Here is a 20071-nt window from a genome sequence, read left to right on the forward strand (position 1 = left end):
AGTTCAAGTGCAGCCATTGCCAACACAAGCAATGTAGCAGGACCAGAAGAGGATGTAGGTTTATCATCACCAGCAGCAGCTTTTAGCGGGTCAAGGCCATCGTGCCAGAAGAAGCAACTTTGACAGAGGAGGATACAGGGTGTCAGGTATCGGCGGATATGACCCTGAGCACAAGCCAGGCCGGACAAACTATCCCTGGGCCGAGCAGGGAGGAAGAGGAGCAGGGCGGGGCTAGAATCGTGGCGGCTGAGGAAACAGGTGGAAGTGGGACTGGTGGCCTTTGAACCTATCCAACTGACAGGGGGCATTATGCAACAAATGTGGATGCAAAGGTTAAACGGCACGTTATTGCATTAGGCTCGTGTAAGCCTTCTAGCCCATTCCCAAGAGATGACGAAAGGCTGTGTTTTTCAGAGTCGTATTACCCCACTACAACCAAGGCTGGAATCAAATTACCACGTACATGGCTATGTTATTCGGCCAAGCTAGATTGGGCGTATTGTGAGCCTTGTTGGCTGTTCGGAGATCGGAGTGCCCCTTTCTTCTCTGATGCGTGGGTGAATGGGGTGAGAGATTGGCGCCATCTAACATACAAAATAGCATGTCATGAGACATCCCAGATTCACATGGGTGCCTGTTTTTGTATATGAGCAATGGAAGCTCAATGGCGTTATTGACGCAGAAATGCAGCACATTTCTGGCGACAGGTGTTGGAGCGCATAGTTAGGGGCATCGTGAAAAGTTGGGGCAGGCCAACAGTGGGAATCATCTCAGTATAATTGAACTGTGATTTTACGACCCAGTTCTGAAAGACTTTTAGAATGCCCCGCAGGATCTGTTAATTGACTATCTCAGTCCTCAAATCCAAATGAGCTGATTTATATCTTAACCGAGTGAATGAAGTGTGACATTCAGGGAGAGATGCAGGAAGCCCCATTTTTTTTCTATTATTATGGACACCACACCGGATGTATCCAAAGTAGACCAGTTAAACCAAGTTCATCGCTTTGTGAGAGTGATAAGGGATGCAGATGATGTCGCCACAGATCTGACCATCACAGAGTCGTTTTGGGGATTTCTGGAGACTGCTGACACCTCAGCGGCTGAGCTTCAACATAAAGTCCTGGGCAGCATAGAGGATAATGGGTGGGATATTTCAAAATGTCCTGGGCAGAGGTATGATGAGCTGCTAACATAAGCGGGGTCTATTCGGGTGTGCAAGCCAGAATATCCGAAAAAGAGCCCCTTGCTGTTCTGCATTGCGCAGCGCACAATCTTAACCTGGCTCAACGTCTCTGTCAAAAATGTGCCAGAGTTTAAACAGTTTTATGAGACTGTTGAACTGTTATACACCTTCTCCGGGCATAGCATAAAGAGATCCATGTTGAGTGGTGTATTTGTTTTTGCATCAGAAAAAGAAAATGTAACACTAAAACGACTGTGTCCCACCCGCTGGTGATCTAGATATGAGTCCCTTGCCGCCCTGAGATACAGATATGTGGACGTAATGAAGGCCCTCACCAAGATTGTGCTTTTAAGTGACAAGAAGAACGAGAGGGATGATGCAGCAGCACTGACATTTTTTTCGTCGTTCTGCAGACTACGGTTTTAGAAAATGTGAACGTCGTCTCCAAAATGTTACAGGCTGAAGACACAGACCTGCACAGGGCAGTTAGCCTACTCAAGGACATTATAGAGGTCCTGTCTGGATCCCGACAGGATTTTGAGAAGGCCAAAGTCACTGCAAAGACCCTTGCCGATAAATGGGGAGCTCAGAACACATTTGAAGACACTCGGAGAAGGAAGGCGAGGCGTCATTTTGATGAGCAATGCGAGGACGAACGACTGCCTGATGGGGAGAGTAGTATTAGTGTCAATGTCTTTAATGCAAACCTTGACATCATTATCCACCAGCTGTCAAACAGATTTAAAAGTCAGCGGGCAACGTTGAGTCTGTTTGACTCCATCCATCCCACTACCCTGGCCAACGCAGATGATGCGCTCTACGAGACCGCCAGCCGGCTGGCTGAACATTACAGCAAAGATATATCAGCAAGCTTCCCTGGCCAATTACTCTCTTTCAGGGCCTGTTTTAAGGAGGAAATAGCAAAGCACACTACAGTGAAAGACCTGGCCAAGATGCTCATTGTGGATTACAATTCAGTCACTGCTACATTTGGGGAAGTACCGTAGTTACAGCGATGCTCCTTTTTATGACTGCCTGTAACGGTAGCCAGTGACGAGCACGCCTTTTCCAAACTGAAAATGATTAAATCATACCTGAGGAGCAGCATGGGACAGGAGAGACTGAGTGGCTTGTACATTCTGTCCATTGAAAACACCAGGGCCAGGACCATGGATTTGAATGCCGTAGTCAACGACTTCACAGAGCGCAAGGCACGTCAAATGCCAATGAAATGAGTGAGTAAGCTTATATTTTTTTACAGGGTAGGCTACCCAGACAGCTTATATAAATCAAGCTTTATTGAGATTCATTTACATTGCTTGTCAATCTATGACTATGCTAGATCTGTCTTTGGAAACTGAGCCACATCGTTGTCATCATAGTCTATACGTTTAACTAGGCTATAAGAATAATAGTAAGCACATACGCATTGCATACTGTTAAAAGGCACGCTGCCATTTAAGCAATCTGTTTGAATAGTCCACTTGATTGATTTGCTGGTGTTTCTGCTATAGGCCTTTGCGGGAGGCAGATCATTTGAGATACCGGTATGTCAGTTTTGCCGCCGTGCATAACTTCAGCGAGCACGTACTGGGTCATTGGCTATGTTTCTGTGTTTCTGTCAAGAGATTGATCTGTATATTTATGTTTTATAATATAGGCTATTGCCTATTTTTTTCCCCAGATAAAATCGGGTGTTTTTTGACCGCTTTGTGCTTTCTGTGGTGCTGATCGACTTACATGGGTTAATTTCTGACAGCGTCCATGGTGCTGAATGTATTGGCTATATTGCGGCTTCTCTGGTAACTGCTTCAAATGTGCCCTTAGATTAGGTTCGACTCTGCTGTTACAATGTTTAGTAATATTACCACACAGCCTTACCAGCAAAATTACTTTAATTTTAAGGGAAATATGGGTGGGGATAGGGGCCCGTAATTTGTTTGGGCACCTGGGCCCATCATGATTAAGCTATGCTACTGCACGGGGTCATTGTAATGCTGAAACCAGAAAGGTCCTTCCCCAAACTGTTGCCACAAAGTTGGATGCACAGAATCGTCTAGAATATCTTTGTATGCTGTAGAGTTAGGATTTCCCTTCATTGGAACTAAGGGGCATAGCCCAAACCATGAAAAACAGCACCAGACCATTATTCCTCCTCCACCAAACTTTACAGTTGGCACTATGCGTTGGGGCAGGTAGCGTTCTCCTGGCATCTGCCAAACCCATATCCGTCCGTCCGATTACCAGGTGGTGAAGCGTGATTCATCACTCCAGAGAACGCATTTCCACTGCTTCAGAGTCCAATGGCGACAAGCTCTACACCACTCCAGCCGACGTTTGGCATTGCGCATGATGATCTTCGGCTTGTGTGCGGCTGCTCTGCAATGGAAACCCATTTCATGAAGCTCCCGACGAACAGTTCTGTTAAAAAATATATATATGCCGTCAAGGAGGTGTGTAAACAAAACTCCTTAAAAATTTGGCAAGATAACTGTTGCTACTAGAGGCAGTTGGGAACTCGGTAGTGAGTGTTGCAACCGAGGACAGATTATTTTTACACACTTCAGCACTCTACAGTCCCGTTCTGTGAGCTTGTGTGGCTTACTACTTCGCAGCTGAGCTGTTGTTCCACTTAAGAATAACAGGACTTAAAGTTGACCGGTGCAGTTCTAGCAGGGCAGAAATTTGACAAACTAACTTGTTGGAAAGGTGGCATCCTATGACGGTGTTACGCTGAAAGTCACTGAGCTCTTTAGTAAGGCCATTCTACTGCCAATGTTTGTCAATGGAGATTGCATGGCTATGTGCTTGATTTATACACCTGTCAGCAACAGGTCTGGCTGAAATAGCCAAATCCACAAATTTGAAGTGGTGTCCACATACTTTTGTATACAGTGCCTACGGAAAATATTCAGACTCCTTGACTTTTTCCACATTTTGATACATTACAGCCTTATTCCAAAATGGATTAAATAAATAAAAAATCCTCAGCAATCTACATTCTATACCCCAAAATGACAAAATACAGATACCTTATTTACATAAGTATTCAGACCCTTTGCTATGAGACTCGAAATTGAGCTCAGGTGCATCCTGTTTCCATTGATCATCCTTGAGGTGTTTCTACAACTTGATTGGAGTCCACCTGTGGTAAATTCAATTGATTGGACATGATTTGGAAGGGCACACACCTGTCTATATAAGGTCCCACAGTTGACAGTGCATGTCAGAGCAAAAACCAAGCCATGAGGTCGAAGGAATTGTCTGTAGAGCTCCGAGACAGGATCCTGTCGAGGCACAGACCTGGGGAAGGGTACCAAAACATTTCTCCAGCATTGAAGATCCCCAAGAACACATTGGCCTCCATCATTCTTAAATGGAAGAAGTTTGTAACCACCAAGACTCTTCCTAGAGCTGGCCAGCCGGCCAAACTGAGCAATCTGTGGAGAAAGGCCTTGGTCAGGGAGGTGATCAATAACCCAATGGTCACTCTGACAGAGCTCTAGAGATCATCTGTGGAGATGGGAGAACCTTCCACAAGGACAACCATCTCTTCAGCATTCCAACAATGAGTCATTTTTTGGTAGAGTTGCCAGACAGAAGCCACTCCACAGTAAAAGGCACATGACAGCCCGCTGGCCTGAATATCAAGTGTCATGTCTGGAGGAAACCTAGCACCATCCCTACGGTGAAGCATAGTGTTGGCACAATCATGCTGTGGGGATGTTTTTCAGGGACTGGGTGACTAGTCAGGATCGAGGCAAAGATGAATGGCGCAAAGTACAGAGAGATCCTTGATGAAAACCTGCTCCAGAGCACTCTGGACCTCAGACTAGGGTGAACAGGACAACGACCGTAAGCACACAGCCAGTACAACGCAGGAGTGGCTTCGGGACAAGTCTCTGAATGACCTTGAGTGGCCCAGCCAGAGCCCAGACTTGAACCCAATTGAACATATCTGGAGAGACTTGAAAATAGCTGTGCAGCAACGCTCCCCATCCAACCTGACAGGTTGAGAGGATCTGCAGAGAAGAATGGGAGAAACTCCCCAAATACAGGTGTCCCAAGATTGTAGCGTCATACCCCAAAAAACTCAATGCTGTAATCGCTGCCAAAAGTGCTTCAACAAAGTACTGAGTAAAGGGTCTGAATAGTTACAGTTGAAGTCAGAAGTTCACATACACCTTAGCCAAATACATTTAAACTCAGTTTTTCACAATTCCTGACATTTAATCCCAGTAAAACAAATCCCTGTTTTAGGTCAGTTCGGATCACCACTTTATTTTAAGAATGTGAATGTCAGAATAATAGTAGAGGGAATTATTTATTTCAGCTTTTATTTATTTCATCACATTCTCAGTGGGTCAGAAGTTTACAAACACTCAATTAGTATTTGGTAGCATTGCCTTTTAAATTGCTTAACTTGGGTCAAACGTTTCGGGTAGCCTTCCTCAAGCTTCCCACAATAAGTTGGGTGAATTTTGGCCCATTCCACCTGACAGAGCTGGTGTAACTGAGTCAGGTTTGTAGGCCTCCTTGCTCGTACATGCTTTTTCAGTTATGCCCCCCAAAAATTCTATAGGATTGAGGTCAGGGCTTTGTGATGACCACTCCAATACCTTGACTTTGTTGTCCTTAAGCCATTTTGCCACAACTTTGGAAGTATGCTTGGGGTCATTGGCCATTTGGAAGACCCATTTGCGACCAAGCTTTAACTTCCTGACTGATGTCTTGAGATGTTGCTTCAATATATCCACATCATTTTTCTGCCTCATGATGCCATCTATTTTTTAATGTCAAGCAGAGGCACTGAGTTTGAAGGTACGCCTTGAAATACATCCACAGGTACACCTTCAATTGACTCAAATGAGGTCAATTAGCCTAACAGAAGCTTCCAGAGCCATGACATAATTTTTGGGAATTTTCCAAGCTGTTTAACGGCACAGTCAACTTAGTGTATGTAAACTTCTGACCCACTGGAATTGTGATACAATGAATTATAAGTGAAATCATCTGTCTGTAAACAATTGTTGGAAAAATGACTTGTGTCATGCACGAAGTAGATGTCCTAACCGACTTGCCAAAACTATAGTTTGTTAACAAGAAATTTGTGGAGTGGTTAAAAAACTAGTTTTAATGACTCCAACCTAAGTGTATGTAAACTCTGACTTCAACTGTATGTAAAGCCAGCTGAAGTTTATTTTAACATGCTATGCAGACAGGCTGACCTGTCTGTTTTTATCTAGGCCATTCTCAATGAACCATCATTGAATCCACACTCTCGGCCTATGTCAATATTAACTTCAATATTATGTAGTGTGTGTGCCGCTCTGTCCAATCATTTACAGCAGCATGATGGTAGGAGGATATGCAGACGTAGCAGAGGATTTTACACCTCTAAACCACGTTTTCTGTTTAAACTGGGAATGGTTCAGTCATTAAACCTGGGTTGGTAGTTTATGAATGGAGTGTGCATTAGGGCTGGGAATGGTTCAGTCATTAAACCTGGGTTGGTAGTTTATGAATGGAGTGTGCATTAGGGCTGGGAATGGTTCAGTCATTAAACCTGGGTTGGTAGTTTATGAATGGAGTGTGCATTAGGGCTGGGAATCGTTCAGTCATTAAACCTGGGTTGGTAGTTTATGAATGGAGCATGCATTAGGGCTGGGAATTGCCAGGGACCTCACGATACGATATTATCACGATACTTAGGTGCCGATACGATATGTATTTCAATTCCTTGAGCAAGGCCGTTAACCCCCATCAACTTCTCCCCGGGCGCCGATGATGTGCATATCTATTAAGTCAGCCCCCCACTGCATTGTTGTTCAACTGACTATGTATCCCCTTCCCCTTTCTATATGTATTGCGATTCGATGCTGTGATTTTATTGCAAATCGGTGTTTCAAACATTGCTCACCGTATGTCTGCTGCAGAGGGGCAAGAGAGATCCATGAGAACCTAGTTTTGATCAGTCATGGAAATAAAAGTGGTCAAAACAAATTGGCTGCCTATTTTGAAAGAAATACGAGAACAAGCTATGAAGGAAAAATACTGGCGTTTTGGTTCAGGTAAAGCCAACTAGCAAAATAAGTATATTGTCAAAACGATACAATATATCATAAAAAAATAACATCCCAATATGTAACTATCAAGTTTATTTTTAAGCCTGGAAGCACCCTTCTGTCAAATCTGAGGCCCAGATTAGTTTACTGACAACGACTGAAGAAAAAGCTTTGAGGTGAAGTAATATTCTGTAGTTGTCACCGCAAAGCAGAGAAAAATCACCTACAATTAGAACTGAAATCACTCCTGAGTGTCAGTGTTACTTTAGACTGGTCTGGAGATGGCCAGATAGTCCCACCAGCACTGGCGTGACACAACTGACTTTATATGTTCATGATTGTTGTTATTGATTACTAGAGTAGAGGCTCTTGTGAGGCTTTGGTCTTTATCTCTCACACTGGTTCTCGTTGAGCTATAGGAGGAAGTTGGTGTTCTAAAGTGTTTTTATTTCACACACCAACACCCCTCTCTCTGACACACACACACACACACACGTCAACACGTCCTGGTCTCCGCACCTCTGCACAATCTCCAGTGTGTGTGTCAGGGTTTCCCTTGATGGCTTTTAGCAAAATATTATATGAAAAGCCGATACATTTTAATTGTTGCGGGCCAAATTGAACGGGAGAAAAAAACACTGCCATTTTGTAAAATAATGCTTTTTATTCATTAACCAAGTTTTCATCTAACGTTTTTATGCAGGTGAAGTACATGTCGGATAAAGTCCCGATGAAATTTTTCGGGAAACATTCCAAATGTCGACAAAACAAAATACACTAGACAAGTTGGGATCTTTTTGTGTCTAAAATTAATTATGGGAGACATGTCGGTGGGCAAATATTGATATAATAACCGTCATATCGAGTAGGCTAAATGTGCGCTCTAGCCAACAGTGCACAGATAAAGTGCGCTCTTGGCTAGAGTGCATGTCCCAATACCAGAGTGTGTACTCGCTACATAACGCACTTTTTTTTGTGAGAAAACCATCAGTAGAGTTGAAAATGTGATGGAAACCCGTTTAACTTGTATTTCTTTGTTGGTACATGATGAGGGGGAAAAGGTACATGGAAATTTAACCACACAAGGTATTTTTATGTGCACTACGTCATCACGCACGGCCTTTTATCTGCCACAAGTCAATTTGATGGACATTTTTGAATATTCGCATGAAAATCTGTCGCCCAATTGGATAGAAACCTAGCTACTGATGGAAATACCAGTAGATGTAAATACGTTTGACGTCATGCGTATCGGTCATTTGCATAATTCAGTGGAACTAAATTGGCGCGTTTATTTCCGTTAGTCTACATGTATACTATATACACAAGTTTGTGATCAAATTGGTGGATTTGGCTATTTCAGCCACACCCCTTGCTGACAGGTGTATAAATCGAGCACACAGCCATGCAATCTCCACAGACAAACATTGGCAATAGAATGACCTTGCTGAAGAGCTCAGTGACTTTCAACGTGGTACTGTCATAGGATGACAACCAGTTAGGTCGTCAAATTTCTGCCCTGCTAGAGCTGCCCTGGTGAACTGTAAGTGCTGTTATTGTGAAATGGAAACGTCTAGGAGCAACAACGGCTCAGCTGCAAAGTGGTAGGCCACACAAGTGCACAGAAAAAGACGCCGAGGCGCGTAGAGCGTAAAAAATCGTCTGTCCTCGTTTGCAACACTCACTACCAAGTTCCAAACTGCCTCTGGAAGAAGCAATGTCAGCATAAGAACTCTTTGTCGGGAGCTTCATAAAATGGGTTTGCATGGCAGAGCAGCCAAAGATCACCATGCACAATGCCAAGTGTTGGCTGGAGTGGTGTAAAGCTCACCGCCATTGGACTCTGGAGCAGTGGAAACGCGTTCTCTGGAGTGATGAATCACACTTCACCATCTGGCAGTCTGACGGACAAATCTGGAGGATGCCAGGAGAATGCTACCTGCCACAATGCATAGTGCCAACTAAAGTTTGGTGGAGGAATGATGGTCTGGGGCTATTTTTCACAGTTCGGGCTAGGCCCCTTAGTTCCAGTGAAGGGAAATCTTAACTCTACACCATACAATGACATTCTAGACGATTTTGTGCTTCCAAATTTGTGGCAAAAGTTTGGGGAAGGCCCTTTCCTGTTTCAGCATGACAATGCCCCCGTGCACAAAGCGAGTTCCTTACAGAAATGGTTTAGTTGAGATCGGTGTGGAAGAACTTTACTGGCCTGCACAGATCCCTGACCTCAACCACATCGAATACCTTTGGTATGAATTGGAAAGCAGACTGCGAGCCAGGCCTAATCGCCCAACATCAGTGCCCGACCTCACTAATGCTCTTGTGGCTGAATGGAAGCAAATCCCGCAGCAATGTTCCAACATCTAGTGGAAAGCCTTCCCAGAAGAGTGGAGGCTGCTGTGGCAGCAAAGGGGGGACCAACTCCATATTAATGCCCATGATTTTGGAATGAGATGTTTGACAAGCAGGTGTCCACATACTTTTGGTCATGTAGTGTATCTTATTTGTCACACGCGCACAATATAAAGAGCCTATTCTGAGAGGAATATCACCTCAGTGAGTGCTGCTGCTGCAGCTCCTCACCTCATTGCTGCTGGAGTGAAACGTGCTTTTACATTATCCCAGTCATTGCACAGCAATTCTAAATTTAATTTACATGTTAACTTGTTTTGATGGCCACCATTTTTATTTCTAAACTGGTAATTGAAGCGGCCTCTATTCACCATTCATGTACATAGGAAACGGTAGGCTATCAGCGCATCACCCACCCCTTTGCAATGTGAGCTGGAGGCATGCATTTTGAAAACTGATACTTAATTGTTTGAAACCTGAACGTTTTACTTCATATTATGAAGCATATCTTACCTTGCTTCAAAGTAGCCGAGGCAAAATCCCACCATTTGAAATCTGGAGGCAATTATTTCATAAAGACCTCCTCATATGCCATAACCAGCATCTCGCTCCTGTTCTATTGGTTTTCATATCAACTTTATTTCGTTGTCCAGAAGCCAAAAGCACAACCCTAGTCATATTAGCAAACTGTCCTAGTTGATGCGGCTTTAGATTCACAACAGATTTTCATCTCTGTCACATATGGAACCGCTTGCATCAGGTGCGTTGTTTAAAATTGTGTTTCCCTGCGAATTGCATTTTGGAAAATGTTTGAAAATGACACTTTAGTGGCAGCTTCATTACAGGTGTTGCATGTTCTGTTAAGATTACCATAATCTAAGTGTAATTTCTGCTGTTCTGAGCATCTTGGGTGGATGCCCTAATGGATTACACACCCAATGCATATATGGGTCTGGTAAATTTCTCAAATGGACGGTAAATTTTAATTTTCTCGGTCACGAAACCCTGGTGTGTGTGTGTGTTACTGCCAGTGAATGTGTGTGAGCATATAGGTACAGGTATACAAAAGCCTACAACGTAGTAAACCAAGATATTAACCATTTGTGTATCAGCACTGAAAACGTGTTTCTCTGATCTGTGAGAAGCGAAAGATTAAGCGGGGCCTTGTTAGAAATGCAGGTGGAGGGGGCTGGGGCAGGGGCCTGTGTGTTCCCAAGGTTAGGGGTCCAGGTGGATTAAAACTGGGCATAGAAGTGGCGTACTGTGCCCCCCTATCTCTCTGATGTGGGTGGCTGAGCAGCGGAATGGAGTGGGCGTGTAGCTCCCCCTCACACTCCAACACACAGTATGATGACGCCAGGAAGGCAGGAGGGTCCACCAATATCTCTTATTTTACCACTATCATTACAGCCCTCTGTCATTGGTACACCCGACACCCCCCAGCTGCAGAAGCTATGTCCCGGATTTGCGGAACACCAAAGCTCCCCTCTCTCTTTCCTTATTTCCATTTTTTTTTTTTTTTTTTAATTAGTTCCAGCCCAAGACTCCCACCACATATTGATTTCAGGAGTTAAACATCCTCCTTTCCCGCCGGAATTTGGCTCTGTTTCATAGCGAAACATGGCACAGAGCTTGCTGGCTGTGTAACGGTGCAGAAACGAGGCGGATGGGAAAAATTCACCCCCCGAAATACCGTTGACGGGACTGAAGGGCAGTACTTGGAACAGGCATTGATCTCTCTGAAATGAGTCTAAATCTATTTCCAGTGCAGCTGTAGCTCATACAATGCCCTACAGTACCTTTCATCGTGTCATGGTATGGTTTTACTGAGCAGGTTATGATGAGATTTTTAATTGTAGGACTCCATATACTTTGTATAGTGTATACTCCTGGATTGTTCTTCACACTCTTTTTCTATTCTATCCACTGAATGCCAACAGGCTTAGTGTGCCAACTGTAGTGGTGGGTCAGTCACTCCCTGCCAGCCCCATTAAGCAACAGGAAGATGGTGGCACTGCCCTGTCTTCTCTCCGATAAGATTGTTAGATTAACAGTATTACTCACATAAACAACACACTCTAACACAGACACTCTTGCCCCACCACACACACACATGACTAATAGCAGGGGAAAGCCAATCCCCTGAGAAGACTGTAGTGGATGTTGAGTACTGTAAGCCGATGACAGACCAGGGGAAATCGTGTTAGTGAAGTGTGAAACCTGCCAAAAGTTAATCAATTGAAAAGTGGCTAGTTTCCCATTATGCCTTAATGTTTGGGGCTGGTTGTGTTTTGAAGCACGCTGGCCCAGGTCCAGCGGTAAAGCCTGTCACCTTCTCTCCCCCTCTGGGATGAATGGCTGGGGTGACACCAGAGCCTGGACAACCCAGAGAGGGGGCGGCACAACACTTTGGTTTGAGAAAAGAACATGCCACTCCGGCTCAACACACAAAATCCCTGACAATACCGTACAATTACCAACTTCCTAGGTTCGGAGTGGGTTTCCTTGAATCTCAAGTCCTTGGTTTGACACCCCCTTTTAGAAGGGAAAACCAATCCTCCTGAACAGCCACTATCCCCAGCACAGTTGGGATGGTGGTGGTTAAGGAGTGGTTTGGGATGGTGGTGGTTAAGGAGTGGTTTGGGATGGTGTGTGGGGATGTTGATGGGGGTTAAGGTGACGCCCCCCTTTTTAAAGTCCCTTTTGTTATCTCCAGGTATCAGCTGTGCAGGGCATGGTCAAGGGATAATAAGGCACGAACACGCACACAGTTGCGGAGAGCTTTCACATTGATGCGTGGAATCATTACATCTAGGGCTAGAGGCTGTTGCTGGATGAGCGTTAATACTGTCATGTCTTCCCGCCTAAAGTGCCGTCTCTTCTCTCTTCACTTACGCTCTTCCTGTGCTCTCTCCCATACTATTTCCCAGCTCAATCCTTGGTGTGTTTTTATTTAAAATGTCTTTCCCATAATAGGTTCCAGGTTCAGAAGAGAACGCACACTTGGTCTGGAACATAAAGACAGAAGCGCATCAATCTTGTGTAAAAGCTTGGCATTGATCCTGTGTCAGACAACAGATTGGGAGCAGACTTGTTTTTTTCTTCTCCTGTTCCTTATTTAGTGTTCTTTGGGCCTAATGGTGACGGATGCTATGAGCTTAAAGAACATCCACATTGTAGCGTCGTCAGTGCTGCTGTACTAGTACAGTGCCTCTCGTTCTGGTGCCTGTTACCCCTAAAGACTCCCCTGCTCTCCAAACCATACTTTACCCCTCTCTCTTCTCTCCAGATTCTCAGAATGGGAAAGTATGTATGTAACCCCCAACCTCATGTTGTTGACTCTGTCCCCTGTGTCCCTAGATGTGGCCTGTGTCTCGGTGTGCCCACCTGTTGCCCTGGACATGGGTGTGGGGTTGCTATGCCAGCTGTTCCAGCTGTGGGGGCAGGTGCCAATGGGCATCCTCACCCTGACAGAGTGGCTGCTGGGAGACCAGGAGCAAGAGACATCCACAGCAGAGGCAACTGGCCTGGTAAGGAGACACACACACACCTCCCGAAGAGTTGGGATTCGACTGGATAAGATGAGTTGGAGTCTATGCCCTTTGGCAGAGTATCTTCTTCATCCCAATCTCTGAAATGCATTAAAGAATAAAATGTACTTCATTCAACCATTACCCTGTTCCATTTGAACACAATAGTTCCCCTCTTCCATTCACTCTCATCTCCTCTGCTCAGGATGAAGAGGACTTCCTGTTTGAGAAGGGCGATCTGAACCTTTGGGCCGAGCCTGTCCAGTGGGCACGGCTACTACACAGACACCTGGGTGTCCTCTTCAAGGCCCCAGGGTTGACGGCTCTGAGCCAGAACCAGGCAGAGTTGCTCAGACTTTCAGCCCAGACAGAGGCCCTATCCCTGGCCACCCAGCAGGCTCTAGAGGGCCTCCCAGCCCTGCCCCAGTTTTCCTGCACCATAGAGCATGCCCGGCTGGCCCTACAGCAGGAGAGGGCCACACTGGCTCTGGCTATACTGGGGAGGCTGAGGACCAGGGAAGATCAATGTTGGTCTAAGACACCATAGCCACTAGTAAGTTAACATTCTTGGTGGGTTTCCGGGGTCAAGACCAGAGTAAAGGTGGATTTGGTATTGTAGATTGAACCATCTCGATAGATATGCAGGTTGGAGTTCTGTCAAGTCTTCACTTGTCAAGATAACTGATGGTGAAAAGGGGGGTGGAGTATGATCTATTAACCACAGTTATGGAATTACATTTTTTAGCTATGAGACATCACTTAGTGCCTGGAAATGCATCAACGGTCTCGCTACTCCAATACATATTTTGATTTGACCAATTATGCAAGCAGTACACGTTTTAACGACTAGCATTTTAATCAGCGGCGGATGTATTTGTTTTAGAAGGGAATGTACTGCGGAAAAGTGTTTATGATCGAGTTTTGTTTCTGTGTTTCAAATTAAAGATGCGTAATTCATGTGCCTCGTAATTTTTGAAAACAACCACATGGCGTTATGTGTGTGTATGTGTCCTCACAGCAACTTGTACAACAGGACTGAGCACTGAGGCTTCAACCTATGTGCTGGGACATAGTATTCCTTTAGCTGTACATGTGAAAAAGAACACTTCATGTACTGTTCTCATATACACTACACTGTAACATGGAAAGGGAAAGGGCTAGTCAGTTGAATAAACAATGTATTCAACCGAAATGTGTTTTCTGCATTTAACCTAAACCCTCTGAATCTGAGAGGTGTGGGCTGCCTTAATCGATGTCCTCGTCATCGGCGCCAGCGGAGCAGTCAACTGTCTTGCTCAAGGGCAGAACGGCAAATGTATACACCTTGCCGGCCTTGGGGATTCGAACCAGTGACATGTATACAGAGCACTCTACCCTACATAAACATTGCCTCCAAGGATGTTGTGCACTTCGGATGTTGTGGTGATTTAATCCAAATGTCCGGAGTCATAAGGGCCTCAAAAACAGAAGCACCAACAGTGTGGTTTTAATGGGAAGGAGGGAGTAAATCTGTTGACAATGCATGGGGTTGCTAACGTAGATGTTTACCCTAAATTACCCTCGTAATTCAATTTGTTCTGTTTACAGCTGTCCTCGGATATGTTGTAAGATAGGTCATTTTCATATATTTAACACGTTTTCCAGTGGACTCTTCTCCACCATTTGATTAGGTTTTTATGCCCCCTTGGTGTCCTAGGTTACGTAATTAGGAGGGCAATACAATGGTCCACTGTCCCGTGCCTGCGACCCGTGCAGACAGCTGGGCAGTCTCGCTCTGTAGTACTGGCAGCGCTCCCTGTTACTGTAAGAATTCTGTCATGTTTTTGGAACGCTTGAACATCCCCCAATAAAAACAGCACTGTGTGATGGGAGAGTGTTTTTTGCGGATGAGGACATGGGGATTTCTCAGTACGAGGCTTGCCTTGGCATTGGACTAGTTATCATAAACGCTCAAATGTAAAGGTTCGTAGTAGTAGATTCCAACCCGTTGTCATTTGTTTTCGGCTGTTGCTAGTTTTTTTTTTTTTATCCAGCTCTCAGCATGACTATTAAATGATGCACTTTCAGATTTGGGCAATTGGGAAAGACTTGATGGTAACTGGTGTCACAGAAACCTGCAATTTTTGGTGATATGTTTTCTACAGAATTGTAACATACTCCAAACAAAAATATATCCCTTGTGGGACCCTAGTATAGCCCTGCTGCTCTGCACTTCGTTGCTAATTATGCAGTCTTTCTATGGTGTGGCTGTGAACTTGGTTTGGCTCCAAATTAGAGTATTTTCATTTTAACACTTTCATAGCTTTCAGATGGTGTTAGTGTTTGTTACATCACACTGACAAAATAGGCTATTTTAAATTTAAATCATGCCTTGCACCTCAGCAGGTGGCGCTCAAGTCTGTAAATTCATTTTGAGCGTTGCTCTCAGGGGGGCAGTGTTTCACTGCTTTTTTTTTTACAGAGATTCACATTCCTTCAGTCAAGTCTCAGTGCAGTATTCTGAGGTTGTGTGCGGTTGAGCCACAGTATAGAATCGATGGCTGAACTCTCTGTGTATAACGAGTGGCTTCCATGAGTGCTACTTTGAGCTCGTGTGTCCTTGTTATATTTCAATTAGCCATATTATGTGTAAATGAACTGTGCTGCACAACAATTGAAAACTTATGTAATGTATTTTTTTGAGTCCACGTTGGAGTGGAAAATGATATTTTGTAATTCGTAAGAGACTAGGCACAGGGCGTCCCCAACCCTGATCCAGGAGAGCTGTAGGTTTCATCTCCAATCCCAGTTGTTAGCTTGTTGATAAACGGAATCAAGTTACTATTTGAATCAGGTGCGCTAGAAATTAGCGATGAAGTGAATCTATAGGACAATAGTTTTCCAGGAACATGGTTTTAGAGCCCTGAACTGGGGCATAAATTCGGGGGTGTGGATTATCATTATGCAACCACTCGGGAACAAATCTAAACAAAAAATACATTGTATTCTGGCTGCATTCATTCATACGATTCGCCAAAAGCTTGCTGTCCCTCTCAAGCGTGCGAGAGAGAGAGCAGTGGTCCTTTGTATTTGCCTAAACCCGTACAAAGAAATTACTTTTCTAGCAACTACTACTGTACGCTATTGCTAGATTCAAGCATAGAGCTCCTATTAAATTACCAGTATTAGGATTCTAATTAGTAAATCTATGGAACTTTACACAATTTCGTGGTGTGATAGAATTTTGGAGGGGTACAATTTCAAGGCGGCTGTATGATAATGGCGGCCAACCAGTGACTATTGAATACCGGGGGCGTGCCCTGCAAAAAAAACTTTGCTACAACTTCAGAAAACTCCACCCACGTGAGCCACCGCGAAGCATTTATATCCATGTGCAGAGGAAAAGCAGTTAGTGAAGCAGTCTGGCTCAGCGCTTCTCTAAGGAAGAACCTGCAACACACAAGGAACGTTCACCTACTTGTTGATTAATCTCCACCACTGGAATTGCACATTCGTTTTTTTCTTTAACGCTCTAAAAAACCAGTCGTGGCACCATTTACAACAGTTGCCTCGTGCATTGAAGGATCCTGCTTGGTCCTCTATGAGAGCTACTGTAACGTTACTGCGACAGAACTTCCGAAAAAGAGATGTCTGCAACCATCTTGTCCGCTTTCTACGATATCGACATGCTTTACAAGGTAAGTTTCCCCATTGTTTGGAGTTGGAAAATATGTTTTACCAGTTTTGATGGATAGCTAACTTGAAACATACATTTTCAGTAGGTTACAACTACATATAGTAAGCAATAACATGCTACTGGCACGCGCATACAGTTTTTACTTGTAACAAAGTGTACGTTTGCAGTCTTGTTTTATCCGAATGCATGTATTCGTCAAAGCGCGTTATTGGAAATGCATTGCTAATTTGTCTTTTCTCTCAACAGCAAGATATGAACATGAACGCTGTGAATCACATCAATAGCATACTGGACAAGAAAGCGGTGGGTTCTCCAGTGAACACACATAGCTCCAATAGTTCTTTCGCGACGGGATTTTTCCGTAGAAACTCGACCACCAACATGGAAGCAATGACCAACAACAGCAACAAGTACTCTGCCAACTCCTACAGTAATTTGATGGAGAACGCGACGAGCAGCAGCACTGCCATTATGAACAAGGAGAACAAGTTCCGCGACCGGACATACAGCGAGAATGGGGACCGCAGCCAGCAGCTGCAGATTGTGCAGCAGAAACCAGGCTCCCAGATCAACTCCACCCGCTACAAGACCGAACTCTGCAGGCCCTTCGAGGAGAACGGAGCGTGCAAATACGGAGAGAAATGCCAGTTCGCGCACGGCTACCATGAGCTGAGAAATTTGTCTCGTCACCCTAAGTATAAAACCGAGCCCTGTCGCACTTTCCACACTATTGGCTTCTGCCCCTACGGTCCCCGCTGTCATTTTATCCACAACGCTGATGAGCGCAGACCCGCTCCAAGCAACGCCAACGTGCAGGGGGAGCCCAAATCAGCTCACGAGCTCTGCGGCTATGGTCAAAGCGGCGATGTGCAGCAGCAAGTTGGGTACAACAGGGACAGACCAAAGCTTCACCACAGCCTGAGTTTTTCAGGCTTTTCCAGCCACCACGGACTTGAGTCGCCACTACTCGAGAGCCCCACGTCGCGCACACCACCACCCCCCTCAAACTCCTCTTGCTCTCTCAACTATTATGAGGACATACGGTCTCCCAACTCCATGTCTTGTGTGAACAGTGCATTCAGTTTTCCTGGACATGACCTGAAAGCCTTACTTGCTCCCCTGGCCTTGCATACGCAAAACGGCTATGGCAACAACCATTTCAATGGTGCCTACTACGGGAACATTCATGCCAACATGTGCCCCCCTTCTCCCCCCTCATACAACATGAGCCACTTGCAGTCCCTGCGCCGCCTCAACGAATCACCGGTGTTCGACTCCCCTTCTAGCCCGCCCGACTCCCTCTCAGACCGGGAGAGTTATGCGAGCGGGTCCCTCAGCTCTTCTGGGAGTCTTAGCGGCTCTGAGTCTCCGAGTTTGGATGCTGGGAAACGTTTGCCAATCTTCAGCAGGCTGTCGATTTCTGATGACTAAACATCCCATGTTATTTTCAATGGATCAAATTTGTCCTTGACATGGCATTAGTTTTTCCTTTTTGTAATGATGGTTGTATAGAAGTAGATATCAACAGAAGGCATTCCATCGGTGACTTACACGTTTGAGCTGCAAGTAAGGGCAGTATTTGTCTCAGGCAAGCCACACTTCCCTGGGATAGATGTGTACAAAACTTGACACGAGACTGTAAAGCAGTTTCAGATTTCCTCCATCCTGCCAAGAAATGCCTTGATACAATGTAAAAAAAAAAAAAAAAAAAGTTTTCTTCTTCTAAGTATGTGTTCCTTTCTGAAAGCTTAAACTTCCATTCCAGAACTTTAATCTTTTTTTCACAGCGCCACGCAGTGGTTTGTTTGAGTAGTATAGTTTGTTGCTTAGTTGAGGCACTCTGAGTTAGGTTTGTTTGGGGAAATCACTGCAGATGGTTGAAAATATATTTCAATATTTTTAGCTGTTTTGAGTGATTTACATAGCAGTGCGTAACTGGCTATGAAATATTTAACTTATTTATTATCTTGTGAAAAGTATAGGCTATATGTTGGTAATTTGTCCATACTGTATTTATCAAGTATGATGAAGCAATAGATCTATATTCTTTTATGTTTAAATTATGATCGCCATTATTAATCTGCAGAAAGTGGAGTGTATGTCCTTTTCACAGTAATATATATATATATTGTTTTTGGTCTCCTTTTGTAACTTCACTTGGTTATTTTTATTGTAAATTAGTAAAAAAAAAAAAAGAAATCTTAATTTAAGAGAACGTATGTGATATTTATTTCCTAAATTTTGTTTACGTTTATTAAAACAAGTTTGCGTGATTTGCTGTTCTGAGGTTGCTTGTAAGAGCTGTGGAAGGTGTATTGAGAATCCTTATCTAGATGTTTCTGTAGAATGTATAAACAATGTGGTTGTGCAGACCGTCCAAACCTGAGCTAGCCTTGCTTTTTTTCATTTTTTTTTTCATAGATCAGACTCGGTGACAAAGAACCCAAGTAAATAAATTAACCAAAAAAGTATTTTTTGTTTTCTGTTTGTACGAGGTCACACTGTGATTCCAGCCACGCGCTAAAGAATGTAGCAATCCCTTGTTTCCCAGTATTATTGTGTAGTGCCTACAGGGTTCACCATCTTACATGCCTTAATATTAACCAAATAAAGTATTTTTCCTACATGTATCTTTTCCACAAGTTTAATTGAATGTAGTGTTGGAGCTGAATTACTTTTGAAGGTTTTTACCACTTATCATAAGACCCTGGGACAACCATACTTTTTTTTTTATTCCCCATTCCTCTACTTTTGATTTTGTTTGATATTGACTAGTTCAGGGGATGCGCACTATGTATTTTTTTGACTACTTTTATCAGAAGTAAAGCTTTTTGAATGTAACTAAAACGGACAAAAAGACAACCTGAGTTGTAATATAATTATTTTTGGAGAGTCAGTTCACTACAAATTGAGTGTGAGACTTTGTACTGTACAGTTTCTTTTGTAGTTCTCCCAATAAAATGATTTTGAAAAGAGTCTTGTGCTGCTTGGTCTTATCCTTCACAGAATGAATGACGCAAGGGTCTTGGAATTTCTGGGAAGATCTTTCTCTAGTGTCATCTGTTTTCGACACTACACCCTCTCAATCATTCATACTACAGGAAGGATACTGCCTCCTAAAGACACTAGCATGTTCAGCTTTGCCATGCTCCTGACAAAAACACTGTAATAAATCACTTTCTCCCCCCATTGACTCACCCAGCATTATTGAGGGGGGAAAGGTCTGAGTCATTAGTGAACGCACCCATCTCTGGCATAG

At 44.0% G+C, this 20071-nt stretch overlaps 2 protein-coding genes across 2 annotated transcripts in view; both read left to right on the forward strand.

Moving 5' to 3' along the window:
• Positions 1-14093, forward strand: part of thada (THADA armadillo repeat containing) — a 102859-nt gene extending 88766 nt beyond the window's left edge. Inside the window, exons 37-38 of the mRNA XM_055902044.1 lie at positions 12967-13136; positions 13342-14093. Coding sequence (XP_055758019.1) covers positions 12967-13136; positions 13342-13683 — 512 coding nt within the window. The 3' untranslated portion in view covers positions 13684-14093. The remainder of the gene's footprint in view (positions 1-12966; positions 13137-13341) is intronic.
• Positions 14094-16498: 2405 nt separating this feature from the next.
• LOC129836190 (mRNA decay activator protein ZFP36L2-A-like) lies at positions 16499-19787 on the forward strand. Its single transcript, XM_055902045.1, has 2 exons — positions 16499-16813; positions 17059-19787. The coding sequence occupies exons 1-2, from the start codon at positions 16763-16765 to the stop codon at positions 18241-18243; spliced, it is 1236 nt and encodes a 411-aa protein (XP_055758020.1). The 5' UTR covers positions 16499-16762; the 3' UTR covers positions 18244-19787.
• Positions 19788-20071: the final 284 nt, after the last annotated feature.

Source organism: Salvelinus fontinalis, chromosome 37, assembly GCF_029448725.1.
Source record: "Salvelinus fontinalis isolate EN_2023a chromosome 37, ASM2944872v1, whole genome shotgun sequence".
NCBI classification, from domain to species: domain Eukaryota; kingdom Metazoa; phylum Chordata; class Actinopteri; order Salmoniformes; family Salmonidae; genus Salvelinus; species Salvelinus fontinalis.

Excerpts from the sequence above, each read along its gene's own strand:
- LOC129836190 (XM_055902045.1), top strand. The coding sequence starts at position 16,763 with ATGTCTGCAACCATCTTGTCCGCTTTCTACGATATCGACATGCTTTAC. Across the intron at positions 16,814-17,058 it reads ATATCGACATGCTTTACAAG|CAAGATATGAACATGAACGC; the intron begins GTAAGTTTCCCC and ends TTCTCTCAACAG.